The sequence below is a fragment of the Polyodon spathula genome, chromosome 3 (assembly GCF_017654505.1).
Source record: "Polyodon spathula isolate WHYD16114869_AA chromosome 3, ASM1765450v1, whole genome shotgun sequence".
Taxonomy (NCBI): Eukaryota; Metazoa; Chordata; class Actinopteri; order Acipenseriformes; family Polyodontidae; genus Polyodon; species Polyodon spathula.
Genome location: NC_054536.1, coordinates 82,237,188 through 82,254,819, shown reverse-complemented (window position 1 = coordinate 82,254,819; position 17,632 = coordinate 82,237,188). Strand labels below are relative to the sequence as shown.

Genomic DNA, 17,632 nt, shown 5'->3' with positions numbered 1-17,632 from the left:
TTAAAACAAATCTGAAAAGCAAATCAAAGCTTAACTCCCCATATTAATCCATCACAAAATTATGATCTAGCCACCATACTGTAGCGTTCCTTCAACAGAGGCACAGAAAAACTAAAAGAAAACCAGCTCTAGCAGTAGAGACTTGTACCACAGGGGGTTTGGACATAGAGAGCAGTAATTAGTCAGATTCAGTTAACAATAATAGCCATCTTTAAAAGTAAAGCTTTGCTTGTTCATCAAAATGACATCTATTGCAGAACCAGTGACACAATGAGTAAAGCACTTGACTGAAGATAATGTAGGAGTTATACCATGCAGTGAAATAGCAGCGATAACAAGGTATAGCGTTTTTCTTACCAAGCATATGATTGGCGACATGAACCTGAATGTCCCACTCGCTGTAGAAAATCATCTGACACTTTATGCACTGGTACGTCTTCTTCTGGATGAAGAAAGACAGGTGATAAAAAAAAGGACTTTAACAATAATATTGGCAAGCAGTTTAACAAAAAGAAAAATGAAAGCGAAGTGACATTTACTAGGGATAACATGAAGCTATTTTTGAAGCTACATAATGAAAGCTACAGAATGGTGTAGTAGCAACATTCCCACAAGCCTGTTATATTGACTTTCCAGACTTTATTTTAATTTCTATCCAGATCTTCGGGTAAAATGGGAGTCCTGACACCACATAATTTCTTGGAACTTGACTTTAAAGCTCAGGTGAGGTCTTATGGCCTGTAACTCAGGAACAGAACTTTACCTGAGTCAACAAGAAAATAAAGTCTGGAATACAAGAACAGCAAAACCAAAAGGTACAGCTAAGTTAATGAGAGATAAAGAGCTCTTTTTTAAAGGCATGGATAGCAGCTGAATTGAGAATACAGGTGTTTTTTTCACAAACTAGTAGCCAAAATATGTTTTTAATTAAAAAAGTACATGTAGGCTCTGAGGTTTGAAGACATAGTCACACACATGGAACCATATTCATTCTCAAATGCTAATTAAATGCAGCTGTTAACACATAGCAGAGATACACAAAAAAAAAATGTATCGACATACCACCAAGAACAACTATAGAACAATACTACAACAAATAAACTATTTAAATTTTTCCGGTCGCAGACAAGAGTATTGGAGCCCTATGCTTATTATAACTAATTCAAGGTAACAGATTAAGGACAAGGATTTAGTAAAATTTAGCAAACTTTGTTTTAATAAAACAAAAAGCAAAATACAACAATACTTCACATTGATTATTATTATAATTACCTCTTTCTCTGGTTATTGACTTTGTCATGCAGCGTAATTACTGTGTAACTATTTTCAGTTAATGTATTTTTTTGAATTAGTTCGGTTAAATTTTTACATACGTTTATTAAATAGTTGACAATACTTTTGTTATGAACAAATGTTTGAAATTGCTTTAGTGACTTCTTTTTTTTATGAAGATTGTTAAATTACCAGAAAATATATATTTTGATATTTTTCATATGAATTAGTAGCTAATGTTGACTAAATGCTTGTATTTAAAATGTTTTCTTGAATGTTTTCTCTTATATTGTAGAGTAGGGTGCCAATACTTTGGTCTGCGACTGTAAAAAGATCCAATAGACTTAACACACTAGCTACAGCAGACTAAGTTACTGGTATTTATTTGTATGTGAGCCATTTGGATGATCAATTCTATTGTGAAGCACCAGGGGTATTAATTACTATAGGTGGTGCCACTAATGCAGTACATGACCATCACACTTCTCAAAGATGCCCTCTTACAGGAACTAAGATTCATTACTAGCGGCCTTCCTATGGTGCCCTGATGCCACCTACCAATTTTCACTAGCCAGTAATGAATATATATTTTTTATAATATAGGTAGATGAACTGTCTGTGGAGATAAGGGCTGTTATCTCAGTTGACAACAAGCACTTTGTATAACCTTAACTTTTGATTATGTTTCTGGACATTTATAGTATTTTCATAACATGTTTTCAGTCAATTTTGCTTAATTTATGGAACAATGTGTTGCCTATGGAATCTCAGACGAATCCTAAATACAGCAAAACTGCTGTTAATGGAGTTTAATTAAATAGAATAAAATATTAAAAATGAACTAAAATGTTTAATTTGAGTAAGTTTGATGCCCTGGGGGCTGGTTTTAAAAAACTTTTAATCTGGATAACAGTGATCCGGATTTTTTTTTTAAAGTAATTTCAACCACAAAATTTATAATGACAAAACCACTGTTATTCCGATTAAAATTTTAGAAATATTGGCCCCTGGAGCTGCTTGTGTGGTACAGGTTGCAGAGACAGGGGTTATACAACTACCACCAAAAGTATCTAGATTTTTAAAATGTGGTTACCTCTTCAGCCTGTGAGGGGCTGACCCTGGGCATTGGGGACAATTGTGGGGTTTTCAGCTGACCACTGTTGCCATCGGGAACCAGGTCTCTGTGGACGGACAGGATGTGGTTCTGGAGCTCGGCTTCAGATTCAAACTTCACGTTGCAGCTGGAACACCTTGTCTTGGCGGAAGAAGCCTTGCTTTTGCTCTCACTGGGACCGAGTGTTTCTCCATGGCTTCCCGCCACTGTTACTTGCTGTTTGCCTCCATTTACCGCCGGGCTGGCACTCTTCCTGCCACTGACACAGGAAGCACAGAGCCCATAGGGGAGCCCGTTTATATCCAGCTTGACCAGTTCCAGCTTGGAACGGAACTCCTTAAGACAGGAAGCGCACTTATAAAGTTTCTGGAGGTGATGAACACGCCCTACCGGATGGTTGCTTGACATGGTGCCTGTCTTTTGCATGTGGAAGGTGCCATGAATCTTCAGCTCTAAAGTGGACGTGACGGTCTGCATGCACACCACACATCGGAAGCCTGTCAGTGAGTTCCTCAGATCTGGGTGCATCTGGCAATGCTCAAGGAAATCCTCCTCACACTGCAGGGGCATCTTGCAGATGCGGCAGTTGCCCGTATCCAGACTCTTGCTGTGCGTGACCTTGTGCTCTGTAAGAGTAAGAAGAGAAGGGAAACGCTCACCACAGATTGGGCACATATAGTGCTTGACAGGCCCCAGGTGGGTTTGCATGTGCTCCCGGAGTCCACCTTCAGAGAAGAAGGTTCTGGAGCAGACATTGCACTTGTAATTGCCTTTGATCAGCTCAGCCTTCCTCTTGACAATGGCACTCTCCCCAGGCCTGATGTTGTGATCACGCAGCTGGTGGTTCTGGAGCAGAGAATCCATGGTGTAGGCTGCACCGCAGATATCACAGCCATACATAGGTTCAGAAGCGTCAACTTCCTCCTCACTGCCATCATGGCTGTTGTGAGACTCGTGGCTGTTGGCCATAAGGCTCTGCAGTTCTACTTCATCTTTTGGGACCTGCTCAGTAACAGCAGCTGAGCCGTTGGTGCTACAGTTCTGAGGCTTGGCCTCGAAGACACAGTGCTTCTCTCGTAGGTGTTTCTCTAGAAGGATGATGGCGTGGAAGGCCTTGCTGCAGAACTTGCAGTTGTACTTCTTGCTGTGGGTGGTGATATGACACTGCAGCTCTACCTCTGTGCCAAAGGACTCCCCACAGAAGATACACTTGTGTACCTTGCCCTGGTTTTCCAGATGGTTGTGCTTGACGTGCAACTGCAGGTCCGACTCATGGCGGAAGTCCCAGTTGCATGAGGTGCAGCGGTACACTTTCTTCTCATTGCTGTGCTTCACAGCTAGGTGGAGCTGAATGGAGACCTTGGAATCAAAGACTTCTTGGCACAACGTGCAGCGGAAGAACACAAATGTATGCATGTCTAGCAGGTGCTTCTGAAGGTCATCCACCGAGGTGAACTGCTTGTCACAGCTTTCGCAGATGTAGTAGGTGGAAGTGATCATGAAGTGGATGGTCACATGCTTCAGCAAGGATTCCTGGTTGGGGAACTCTTTGTTGCATTGAGGACAGGTCAGTTTTGGCAGAACCTGGTTTTCCCGGTGAGTTTTGAGATGGGTCTGGAACATATCTAGGGAGGAATACCTGGCACCACACTGATTGCAAATAAACTCACTGGATGAGCGGGATATAACACCACTAACTGACTGTGCAATCTTAAGGGAAGCTTGCTCCATAGCTACAGGAGATGATGGGCTCAGGGCTCGGCTGGACTTCTTTCCATTATTAATGTAGTTCAGGGCTAGAGGGATATTTTTGTGGTTCTCCTTAATATGTTTGTTTAGCTTCAGGATGCTGTTGAAGATGGGAGAGTTGGTACAGTAAGAACAAGAATACACCTCAACAATGGGATCTTTGGGGGTTCCAGCCAAGGGTGAATCAAACCGTGCATTTCCCCCATCGCAATGGGTCTGCCGGATGTGTTCTTCCAAGGTGGTCTCGGTAAGGAACCCCAAGAAGCACTGAGGGCAGAAGAAGGCATTGCTCTCTTTGGCAACAGGACTGGCAAAGCCATGGGAGCAGCGAATGTGTTCCTGCAGAGCATTGAGGTCGCTGAGTGCATCGGGGCAAAAGTTGCATTGCAAGACCGTAGAGGGCATAGAGCTAAGCAAAGGGGTATGATCTTGGTTTTCATGGACCTGTTTCAGGTGCTCATTCAGGTTGTAGAGTGAAGGAAGGACCTCCAAACAATACTGACATGTATGGGCCTGTTCTGGTTTATCCAGGTGCATAGTCTTAAGGTGTATCTGCAGGACAGCAAGACTAGAGAATACTTGTTTGTTACAGTATATGCAGCTGAAGGTGATTTTTGCTTGTTTAGAGGACAGGGCAGACATTTCAGCCCCTTGCTGTGCAGCCCTTTTCCTTCCGCGGGATTTTGGCAAAGGTGGGCCTACTTCTACCATAGTGGAGCTGTCCACAGAGAGATTTGAATCTGGAGTGGTACTAGATACCGAGGTGTAGCCAACCGTCAACAAGGATGGACTGTTGCTATGGTTACTAGATTCTGGCTGCTGGTGAATGTCCATGTGGCTATAAAGATCCTCCACTAATTGGAAATGCTCAGAGCAGATGGTGCAGGTGTGACCCTTCTTCTCTCTGTTGTGTACTTGGTCAATGTGGCTCAAGAGAGTGCTCTCCTCTGCAAACAGTTCATGGCAGTAAATGCACTGAAGGGCAGCTCTTTCCAGAGGTGGGGAACACTCTGGGTGGCACTCAGCAATATGTTTCTGTAACTCTTCTGGGACATCAAATCCCTCTTCACACTGGCTGCACTTTTGGGTCTCTTTTAGTTTCCACTCTTCCATCCTGGAATGAGTCTGAGAGCCATCTTTGTTCCGTTCATGAACTTGCATGTGGCCATGCAGCGAGCTTGAAGAGAGAAAGCCGCGGCGGCAAATTGCACATTTATATGGCTTGTTGGAGGTGTGGGTCTTCAGATGGATCTTAAGGTGGTCGCTGCGAGAGAAGGCAGCGTCGCACTGACTGCAATGGTATTTCTTGTCTCCGGTGTGGAGTTTTATGTGCCGGTCACGGCTGCGTTTATGTTTGAAAAGCCGGCTGCAGTAGGTGCACTTGAAGGGCAGCTTATCACTGTGGCTTTGCTCGTGGTGCTTTAGGAAGCTGAGGCGACTGAAAGACTTATCGCAGAACTGGCAAGGGTAGGGCAGCCCAGTCCCACCTTCATCTTCTCCAAAGTCATAACTGTCCCCGTGGCCTGGTGACGTCTGGTCCTTACTAGAAGGTGAGGAAGCTGGCCAAGAGTAGGAAGGATCATCCTCAATATCAGCACCGTCTGTAACACAGAGACAAGGTCACACTGTAAGCTTGTGCTAATTCATTAATCAATCATTTATAAATAAGAAAGTTATTGAAAAGAGTCCCCATTTAATTATCTCCAACTCTGTGGCCATCAAGAGACTGCTGTTCTCACTTAAACTCATCCTTGGAGGAAAAAAGTTCAAGTTTAAAGCAAGTTTTGGGTGCACTGAGTACAGCTGCATTACATTGTAGTACATTAAATTCATGACAATCTTCGTGCAATAGTGTAGTAAAAATACCCGCAGAGGAATTCAAATTAAGTTTATTTTAAAGTCTCAACCCAAACTATCAGAGCCTTTATGTTTAATGGTGTCCTCATGGATTTAAGAATCACAGTAAAGGTTGGTAGGGTTTTCAAAATTTTTATTATTAAAATGAAGGTGCAAATGCTTTTTAATGGCAGGCCAGGGACCTATCTGGATTTTCAATTTTTTTTGAAATCTTTATATGTGTTCCTACAGTGTGGAACTTTAGGATTCATTTAGTCTGCACAGAAAAGAAAAACCCACCAGATGCAGTTGATTGTTGTAAGAGCCACTAAAAAAATAACAAATGATTTGATTTGAACATTCTTTGTATTCTATACAGCAGGTAAAGATTTTTAAGAAAACATGAAGCGCACATGAAGAACAACAGCATTACAAATTACAATAACTCAACACACTTTCCAATAATATGTATAGGAATATAATTATCTAGCTGGAGATACAAATTTACTGAGTACCAAAATATGCAAATGTGCTCTGACTGTACCAGTTAGTACAATGTCTACCTGTATATAGGCTGTCAATTTTGTAAATTAAAAAAAAAAAAAAAAAAAATTCTAGAAAAGTCTCAAATATGGATAATAGTACTGTAAATGTGTACTCCTAAGAACACATGTAATACAGCACTACAGTAAGAACCAACAGATAAATGTAATGTTCTAGGCAAGAAATGTTTTTAATGCTTATTTCAATGTTGTTGCTGTTGTCACTTTGATTTAGAAAAAGCAGCAAATGACACATAGAAATTGCAATGAAGCATAGTGTGTTATATGAGGTAAGGGCAATTGCCATGCCATGTATACCATTATACTGTTTAAAGTAACTACTGCATTGTTTTATGTATACCATGTAATGCAAATCCCCTGCCAACACCCTAGAATTTCACCTTCAAAAGGTTGTACACCATTTCTTCCTTCCATGAAAGCTTCGGCACATTGAACTTCCTTACTTAAATATAGTTGGTCCTTCCAAGCGATCATAGACAAAGCAAGTTGTGAAGAACTGGAAACAGGAAAAACTATAAAAGGAAAACCAACAGATTTATGAGCCAGATAAGAGAAAGAACTGTAAATCCAGTCCAAATAACAGAAAGCTGATGGTTTTACCTGAAGAACTGTTAAGACTGGAAACCCAGAACGCTGTGCTTGGATTTGTCTGCATGAGCTTCACTTAAAGGCTTAGCTAACAATAGTTGTCTTCATGTATTTCATAAATAAACAGACTATGCACTGCCCCAAACCTGCAGACCAGGAGTGATCTGTCATTCAGGTAGAGCTTTTTTTTTTTTTTTTTTTTTTTTGCTGCTCTTATCTGGCCAAAGCTTATCCACAGGAAACAGATGAGATTACAGTCCTTCCCTGCACCTCAAAACTGTTGAAAACACCTCACTTGGATTGCCAGATGGCCTCCACCACACAACTCACTAAAAACAACCCAAGTCCTGCTCCTGGCCGCCTGCCTATTTCAGTCAATCATATTTGAGCTGTAACTTGTAAGAAAGTCAAGTAGCTGATGTATACCCATTTCCTTAGCACCACAGACATGCACAGGTTGCCCTTGTAATAACTATCACACCGTGATATCAGAATCCCTTCTTCTCCTTTGTGTCACTACTATTTCATGTTCATTTGGTCTTTTACAGTGCACCACTAAATCACCAGTCTGACTTGGACAAAAACTCAGACATGATGTGGAAAGGTAAGTGTTAGATGGAGCAACGGGGTGGGTGTACAGACAATGGGATTTATTTTAATAATCTGAAGGGTGTCAGATGTTAAAACATATTAACCTAATTTTACAGACTTCATTGCAAAGTATTTTTTTATTGTGTGTAAGCTAGTAATGTTGGTATGTGAGTCAGTAACCCAAGCTGGAAAAATAAAGAATTTTCGAGCAGTAGTATTTAGATTTGCCACTGTTTAGATCAAACTGTGTCTAGCAATGGAAGAATGGGAAACTATAGACAATGGGACAATATAGCGTTGCCAAAATTGTATAGAGCTGTAATTCAGACATTTCTTGTTTGTGCTAATACTAGAATACTTCATCCATTAGTATGGTCATTTTTAATTTGTGAATAAAATAAAAAATATACCATATACTATTGGAGACACACAACTTTAAGCATATATTACAAGTCAGCAGCGGAAAAAACTAAAACAAACAGGCAGTGGAAAAAGCAGAAGTAATGGGCTGCAAGGCCCAGTCTTTGTATTAAAGATTCAAAATATGCTAGAATCCTCAATGTCTGTATCCTCTCTTATTTGTAGATAGTCCTCTCCACCATTTCCAGAAGACACGTTAAAACAAGTGTGTGAACACTTGGAAAGGAAAGCAGCAAACACTCTTGAGACATGCAATGGAAAGCAGAGCTGCCTGATTTTTCTCCGCGTAGACAGGAATGCCAGTGATTCAGCAGCCTGAGTAAATAAAATAGGTCCTTATTTCCTAATTTTGCTGGCTGGCCACACTGCAACAGTCTCTGTGCTGCTGCCAAAGGGGATGTAAAGCTGAAACTACACCCTGCAGCTCAAGGGCTGTCTTTGTTAGCTTGCCAGACCTTCCTGAGCATCTTCTGGCCAACTGCCTGTCATATCCTGGGAGGAAGACCTCCATCTTAGGCCTTGACTTTTTTTTTTTCTTTTTTTTTTTTTTAGTCTGCTACATAGAACAAAACAACACATTTGCTCTGTCCGTGTAGGCTGAAGGACAGCTGGAAACTCATTTGTAGCACTTAACATCTGTTTAGTCATATTTATGGGCAAAAGTGCTCGCCAGCTAGGATCACTTCATTCAGACCGATAGAAGGAGCGATTTCCCCTAAAATAGGGCTTGCTGTAGAAGCTGCCTGTCTTTGGAATAGACATCTATTGAGACAGCTATGCAATGTCAAGTTAACTCACAGACTTCTTCTCTAGTTTGTCTTGGCCTCTTTCAGAAATTGACTGCTATCTGCTAATACAGTTGCAAAAGGTCTTTAACTAGCAGCTCATTCTCTCAGCTGCAACCTGTATCACCTGCCAGCCACAAATATACTGCCGCTCAACAGCTGAAGACAAAAAGATGTCCTCAATTCATATTTTATTTGAGGTTCAAGAATACCAAAATAGTAACCAAACAAACAAAACATTTTTTTTTTCTTAGGTGATGCGGGATTGGAAAGTGGTCAGGTCATAGTGTTGTGGTAACTGTTAAAATCATAAACAGACAGAGAGATGTATACACTGCACTTTGCAAGATGCTGCCATCGTTTTACTATAATTTTTTTAAACTGTATGTTCATGAACTGCAATTTCTAAGTGACTGTACGTGAATCTTCCTCGGTAAAGATGCCCAGCCTTTGCTGCCCAATTCAATGCAAATTGGATTAGTTTATTTAGTTCAAGTGCCCTGGGACACCTTAACATGGGCACTGTACCTCATAAAGCCTTGCTCTCGGTCTCATGGCATCTGTAGCTTTCTTTTATGTACCAGCTGCAGCAGAAGGACTTCAAACTGACAAACAACATAGGCAGGGATACAGACAGATAAATAGGAAGATAGACAGATTCATTATTGTTGGTACTGGCTTTAATCGCTTAGGTTTGTACCATGTATTCAGTCTGAAACCTGGAGAAAGTTTTTTTTTTTTTTAAATTACACACACCAGAATAGACTCTTTGAGATGAAAAGTCTCATATTCAAGAGTATTATGACTTTGAACTTTGCAAATTTGCCTTTTTCATCATTGGTTCTGATTTGCAAATGAGCCAGGATGTTTTTTTTTTTGTTATTTGCATATTAGCCCACCCAGTCTGCTACTGTGATCTGTTTATGTAAACACTTCCAAATAAATAAAAATATTAGGGGCTGTAACCTTCACAGACTAATTGTTTGTGTGTGTGTGTGTGTGTGTGTTGTGCATGCCATTTGATAGGGGATGTGCCACATTTTTATATTTCAAAATCTGGACTTGTTCCAAGAAATTATCTAGGCTGCTACTGTAAATGGCATCCTGTTTGTATCATGGGACTTGCACGGGGTTGTTCTGCTATCAAGATACCCTAGATAATGATAGAAACAGGTCTGTTACCAAGGAATTAAGCCCAATACCTCCATCCATCCTGTGCAGTAAGATCGTCTTTATCTGAAGAGCTTGAGGGTTTCTCAGATAGCCATCAATTTAAATTGACACCAGTGATCCCACATTAAACCCACTAATGTTTCTTCTAGCTGACTGCAAACTAGTTGTATGCTATAGCGGATGTTTTAAAAGAGCCATTTGTAATTACAGATGATTAAGAAATCTGTCAATATTTCAGAGCTGCTCTGAAAGGACCATTTAAATGCATTAGGAGCCGGGTTACAGGAGAGCACATGAGGGTTTTGGGAAGCCTGAATTAAAACCATAGCAGCAGCTGTTTTGAACAACATCAGCTGAGCGATCGTCACATCTTCATACGTGATGACAAAACATCTTGCTCACACACAGATAAAACAACAAGTCAGTGACTTTTTGTGAATCTAAACATAGTTCTCTTTGATAATAAAATCACATAAAACCAGAGATTCTCCCTAAAAATCATAGATGTAAACACTGCAGGGTAGAATGAACACTGTCTCCTATGGTTAGACGAGCTAATAAGACGTCACATGTTGCCACAGAACACGCCTTGTGAAAATCTCTGGAGGTTAGGAAAGTTGGGACTGGTCAGTTCCTTCATGGGAGACCACAAAGAAACACCAGGTGCTTGAGAAAGGTGCTTGTGGAATTATTATGAGCCTGAGCTCAACTCTAGAAAGATGTCTGCAATATAAACCTGTATTTGTAGACAGATCCTGTGGTATTGTTTCAAGTAGAGTAGGAGCATTCCATTTTAATTCCATTGCAGATCCCATATAGAAATGTTGGGCAGAGTCCATTCGGCCCATTGTCCATGCCAACACACCATTAGTCCCATGGCTGGATCTAATTGTTTTGGAACAATCCCATTTTTACACTGTTATAACTTCAAATATTAAACTTCTCTATGCATTTATTATTTTCTGAGTACAAATAATGGAAAGATATATGGTTCCTTAAGGGAAGACAGCTGCTGAAACAACTTTGCTAGTTAAATGGGGACTCAAACTGCCCATGTTTTTTTGTCCATATTTACTACACTGACTGCACTTCCATGACTCGCTTTGTTTTGTCTCTGCCTCCAGTCGCTATATTTTGCAGGCACGTTCTGGTGATAACTCTTGTTGCTATTGCCAGGCTGCCACTCTGGGACACCAGTGTCAGAGTCACTCAAGCCTGATATGGATTAACAAAAAGAAGAGTAAGTCTGTTTTGGGGGGATGGGGAACTAAAACTGGTATTTGTATATTATAGTGGGATTAAAACAATAATATTTACAAAGCTTTCTTTTTGGTCTGAAGAGGTGGATTTGACCCTAAGCCAATCAGAATAGATACCATTCTACAAGTTGGAGGGTTAAAAAATAAAACAATACAACAGTGAGTGCCATTTACTGGGTTACCTGTAATATCTCTGATTGTTTTATTTTCTGCATTAGGGTTTATAGAGGGAAAAAGGTCAATAGGTAGCATTTGTTCCACAAACCAAACACAATAAAATAGGTGTACTTAATAGACATTGGAAGCCAGGACAAAAGATAATGCAAACCACCTAGTGGAACTGCTCATGTAACAGTCAGTTACAAAACTGAATTCACAATACAGTATATGCAAAGGCTAATGCCACGTATGTTGTTATTTATTTTCAACTATTTTCTTTAGTCTCTTTCCAGTTAGAGCAAATTTTGGGTACTGCAGGGCCTCACAAGGCTGGTTGACTGTATCATTGCCTTAAATTGAACTTAAAAAGAAAGTCAAAAGTGCCAGGTGTAAGGAGTGATTTAATATTTAATGATTTAATTACAAAAGTACCATGAAAGAGCAAAACTCTGCTCCTTCAAATACAAAGTATAAAATACAGTTTGGAAGATGAAAAATGCGGCATGAGGTAGCTTTAAAAGCAGCAACGGTTGAGTTTTTGTTCAACTGAACAACAACCTATATACAGTACATGGAGTGGAGAAATTGCAAACACAGAAGCTTATTCATCCTTCTCCTGGCATATTGCTTTTCACTGTGGACACCATGCTGTTAGTGTCTACAACGCGTGTGAAATCGAGTTTCGTTGGTTGTTGAAGTATCTCGGCAATCCACAGACCTCAGTTACCCTTTGCCCATTACAGTGCCTGTGGCTTCGGGCACCTCGAGCAGATGCCGTCCCTAACGATGACAGCAAAGTGTGAAATGCACTAAATTAAGCCGTTTACTGTCAAGATTGTTTTAAAAAAAAAAAACTGACAAAAACAGAAAGGCAGTAGTCAGGCTCTTGGAACTGAAATTATTTTCTTTTTTTATTGCTGGCTTCATTTACATCCTGTTTAAAGTCGTCCAAGTGGTATGAGGTGTCTTATCTCTGGCTACCAGCAGTCACAGCAGTTAACGCACCTCTTTATATTTTTAGGCAGTGTTATCTTATCTAACAGATTTTTTCACATTTAGGAGAGCCCTCCTATCAGGATTACTGAAATACTGACAGCTCATCACTGCTGAGGACTAATAGTGCAGGAAGGAAGGTGGTGGTTTGTATTAACCTTCTCACGGCCACATAGAAAAACTAAACTTTAAAGGGGTCCAAAGCTTTTCACCAAAAACATAACAGTACTTATTTTAAGCAGTTCATTTTTGTTAGTTTTTATTGTCTGTCAATGACCACTACTGTAAAAATCATTTTATAAATATGTTTTTTCCAACATGCTCAGCACCGATAAATAAAGCTACACAATTTTAGTTTCAAAATAACCCTTGTTTGCAACTTGTATTCCATTAATAATTTTGCAGTGTTGTTTTTTGTTTTTAAATTGCTAGAAACTATTCAGTTTTTCAAAATTTCTAAAATTTTAAAAATAATAATTAACAAAGCGTAAAATCAAGTTATACATCCCATATCACATCTCTGCTAATCTACATGTATTTTATTTTAGCTTATCAATTACCCAAACAAGTTCAAGAACATATCTTCTGTCTTTCTTATGCACACAGGATCAACACAGCAACAATTTAAGCATTTTTTGAATTTGGGACTCTCCTGGCTTACATCAAAATTACTCTTATGTTCCTTTTCAGGTACCCCTGGCAAACAGATATATTGTTATATGTCAGACTCTGAAGTTTCTATTGGTGCCAAGTTTTGAGGTTTATTTGGACGTGACCAAAAAATACAGCTATTATTGTAAACAAAATGGTACTTTTTCATAAAATGTATTATACCTGCATCACATTTAGTCCCTAAAATGCTAATGTTTGGTATAAGAATGTAGAAACCCTTAAGATGCTGGATGTGCCTGTGCCTATGTGGAAATAATTTCATTGGTTTTGGGGGTTTACATGCTCTAGACAGATACCAGGCCATTTTGAATTTGCCACATTGAAAAACGCAGCCAATGGTCTATAATACCCACCCTGATTTCAAATGGCCACTACTCCACCAAAGTATATATAGATATATAGACTACTCTAGACTCGACTACTGTAACTCTCTATATGGTGGTATCCTGGCACACACCATAAACCAACTGCAGCTAGTTCAGAATGTCGCTGCCAGGATCCTTACCGATGTAAATAAACTTGAATACATCACCCCGTCTTGCCCAGCTGCACTGGCTACCTGTAAACTCTCCTGCTCACCTACAATGCCCTTCATCACACAGGTCCCAAGTACCTCCTCAACCTGCTGACCCGCTATGTCCCTGCTTGCAAGCTGAGGTCCTCCGACTATGGCCTGCTTGTTATCCCCAAGCAAAAGTGCACCACACTTGGAGAACGCTTGTTTACCTGCATGGCTCTGACTCGCTCGCTTTAAATCAACTCTCAAGACCCACCTGTTCTCTCTTGCTTTCCATGCTCTTAAGCCTGATATCTGCTATTAGCTGCTGTGTTGCTGCTACTATTTCATGTGTTACGCTACTATCATGTATTATGCACTTTCCGCTGTATTTTATGTATTAGGCATTGTTTTTTTTACTATATTATTTTCTTTAGTGCAGAGAAATGATCTGAATATTCGAACGAACATTGATACACATGAATTCGAAATGCCATAAATTGCACAGTTAATATTAGAAATATTAGATATTAGAAATACGTATCACAACACATTTTGCCTTTATTTTAACATTGATTCTAGCCTTAGAATGTCCTACTTTTAATAAAATAAAACTTAGGTTATGATATTATGAATTGTTCAACAGTGAAATGTAACAGTCAATATGATTTTTATTGTACAGTATGAAATAAAACCTGTATAAGAGGCTACACATTTCCTCATACAGTCAGATCAGAGAAGCATGTATTTTGCTTTTTTCCCCTATTACATATTTATTTTATTCTAAAATGTAAATTCAGCTTCAAGTCACTAAATAATTACATTTAGTAAAATACAACAGCCGATGAATTAGCTCTGCCCCTCCACATGATTAGAATTTATCTGCTAAAAAAAGTCACAATGAAATAACCATGTAAAAAGCTCTATTTCCCATTGCCAACGCAGCAAGCACGTTGAATGGCATGCTGTACTATACGGATTAAATTCTACAATGGAATTTTCAGTGTAGCATCACTGGCTGGATGCTACATATGAGCAGGCTTCTCCATGCAGCAAACATAACAAGATGCTTCTTTACACAACAACAAAAATGTCATGCAAGCTTACTCCTGCCGTAGATCAATCAACCTGCCATGCTCCAGATAACTGGGGGTAATACTTGTCTACAGACCTTCCTGGAGATGGAGCAGCTTGTCATTTGCTGTTAAGCCACATACCGTGAAATGCTGCGTCAAAATGCACTGAGACGCTGCGACCGAAAGCCTGCCACATTGTACGGATATCAAGCGATGTCATAATGGACTGCAGGTCTGCTGCAGCTCTTTGGCCCTTTGTCCATGGGGGACAGAAAGCAGATTACTGGTTTTGTCCACATTACCAGTGTTCTCGAAATACAAACATAACTATCACACGACATGGACAAACATATTAATTGGTATGTATTTAATTGCCTAGCTTACTGTCTAAAAAAGAAAAAAGAAAAAAGGAAAGCCCTTATTATTTACAATTATTCTGGATACTTAGTTTTTCATACTGGACAATGATATAAGACATTGCTTATAAATGTTGGACCATTTTGATCCAGAGCTCACATATCATGTTTATCTGTAAAATGTTTTATCCACAATATACAGTATCTCAGATTCACATAAAGTGCCTACAAAAACATATATCTCAAAAACATAATAAAACATATGTGCGCCATGCAATAGTTTACATATTTATGTTCACATGCTTATTCTAAGAAGAAAGTTTGACATCATCTCACCTTGTCTGAAAAGCAATAAAAACATTTAAAATCTGTTTTCTACTAGGCCATTTCCAAGTCCCAGAACGTACTATGCCAGTACTGTGCTCGTAACTGGGCTCACTGTTGAGCATCGCCATAGGCCTCTAAGGTTTCCCCTGAGCTCTGATCTGCCCAAGCACAAGGAAAGGTGACGCTTGTGGCCACTAAATTGGGCAGATATTCCAGCAACGCTACAAATAGCTTGCCTTCTCCTCTTATTTAAACAAAATGTTTTGATACTTTTAATTCAAATAAGGATGTATTGACAACAAGAAAATAGAGAAGCAAACTACTGTTTCACTGGAAAAAAATGGATTTGGATGTAATCTATGGTTACATCCAAATATGAAGGGTGAAAGTAATGTTCAGTATACCTTATCACCATGTAAAACCACAGAATACATCAAGTATGATATACTACACGTCTATCAATGTATCTATCAAATTTTATATATATATATATATATATATATGCACACACACACACACACACACACACACACACACACACACACACACACACACACACACACACAAACACACACAAGCCAAGCAAAAATCCTTATCCTAACTTTAATGTCCTAATTAGAAGAAGCAAGAATTCACTTCCCTGTGCAAGTTTTTGTAAATGTCATTTGTATTAATAATGAGGCCTGCATGCAAAACATTTTCAAATAACAAAAATAACCCATGTTTAAACTTGAATTAAACAGCTGAGTTTGGGGAGTTACTTTCCTTTTATCCAGTTTCACATCTGGTAAGCAATGAACAGCATGCAAATCATCCGTCATTCTGTCGATAGATTTTAATGAATGCAGGATAGATTCCAGAATGAGATCCAGTAAATATGTTTTTCACGCTGTTCTGTTGAATACAAAAAGTTATTTAACGCTACTTTCAAACACCACACAATGCCACCAGTGCCTAACAGCAGTTTTTTTTTTTTTTTTCTGGGAATGAAACTTGGCACATACTCGGCACACAGTGCAAACTGACAGCTACACAGTAAATCTCATAATTGCAGAGATGATCTTTTTTCAGTACATTCCTACAGTACAGTATATGCTTAGTTATACACACATTAGCAATTAAATTGCATGTCCCGAGTAGCCCATGTGCTTGCATGCATGAGACTGAGGTGCTGACATCGCACATCCTTTTTTATTTATTTCTTTACCTGTTCCCTAATCCCTTATACAGCAGGACATGCAGTATGAGAGAAAGAATAGCTTAACAAGATGCAACCCAACCAAGACCATGTATGTTGCCCTGTTTGAAAATGTCAAGACATTCTATCCTTTTTCATCTAATACCTTGTGGTCAAAACAAAACAAAACAAAAAAAAATACTTAATCATTAATAATTAGTGAAAGTGAGGGAGAGGCAGCAGTGTTGTAAATGTTGGCTTTCCTTTCCCTGTTTCCATCTCCAATTGCCAAAGCTATCGAGGCTTGGTCTGTGTAAAAACTGCAGATGTCCTCTTATCATTAATCACAATTCTAATACATTCCAGATGAATAAACAACTCCATCCTTGCAATGTGTAAAACTCTACTTAAGCCTACAAATTTGTCAAGGACGGTCGCAGGTCAAAATGTTTCCAAGCTATAAAAGAACCGTATTATTAATTCCTGCTACAAAACAGGCATATTAAACTCTCACAGCTAATGTCACTTCAGCACAGCCCCCAAAACTTAACCAAGTGCCACATGTCATAATATAATTCTGTGTATGAAATAAACAGAGTTGAAATATACTTGGTTTCTGGTCACAAACTCCTCCACTGACAAAGAATGTTTTTAAAAAGAGTCATAAACGAAATACTATCTTCACCATAGCTGAATGAATCCTTTGGCGCCGGCAGTATCTTGCAGAGGGTACAAGCCAGACAGTTTTGGGTGCTTTGACACCTCGGACAGAAAACAGTCCATTTCATAAATCCAGCCGACAGGGAACAAAACAGCAGACCAATTGAGAACAAGGGGCCGTCTCTGAACGAGAACAAATCAATGAGAAACACCCCACGTGGACCAAAATAAACAAACTATCCAATCACAGGTGAAGAGAGATGTTACAAAAGAGCATCTTTATCTCACAAGGGTGAGAATTGCCTCCTGAACCAAAACATATATATGAGACTGATTTAACAATGCCTCGAGTATCAAATATTAATG

The 17,632-nt window shown here is 39.4% G+C and overlaps 1 protein-coding gene across 8 annotated transcripts in view; it reads right to left on the bottom strand.

Annotated features, from left to right (window-relative positions):
* The window catches only part of LOC121313495 (zinc finger protein 521-like), a 189,937-nt gene that overhangs the window by 109,820 nt on the left and 62,485 nt on the right, over window positions 1-17,632 (bottom strand). For 7 of the 8 annotated variants that reach the window (XM_041246115.1, XM_041246118.1, XM_041246116.1 and 4 more), the window contains 2 exons: window positions 2,366-5,736; window positions 358-442 (listed from right to left, as the gene is read on the bottom strand). In XM_041246115.1, the coding sequence (XP_041102049.1) occupies window positions 358-442; window positions 2,366-5,296 (3,016 nt within the window). In that variant the 5' untranslated portion in view covers window positions 5,297-5,736. The remainder of the gene's footprint in view (window positions 1-357; window positions 443-2,365; window positions 5,737-17,632) is intronic. The other variant, XM_041246117.1, reaches the window with a different exon arrangement.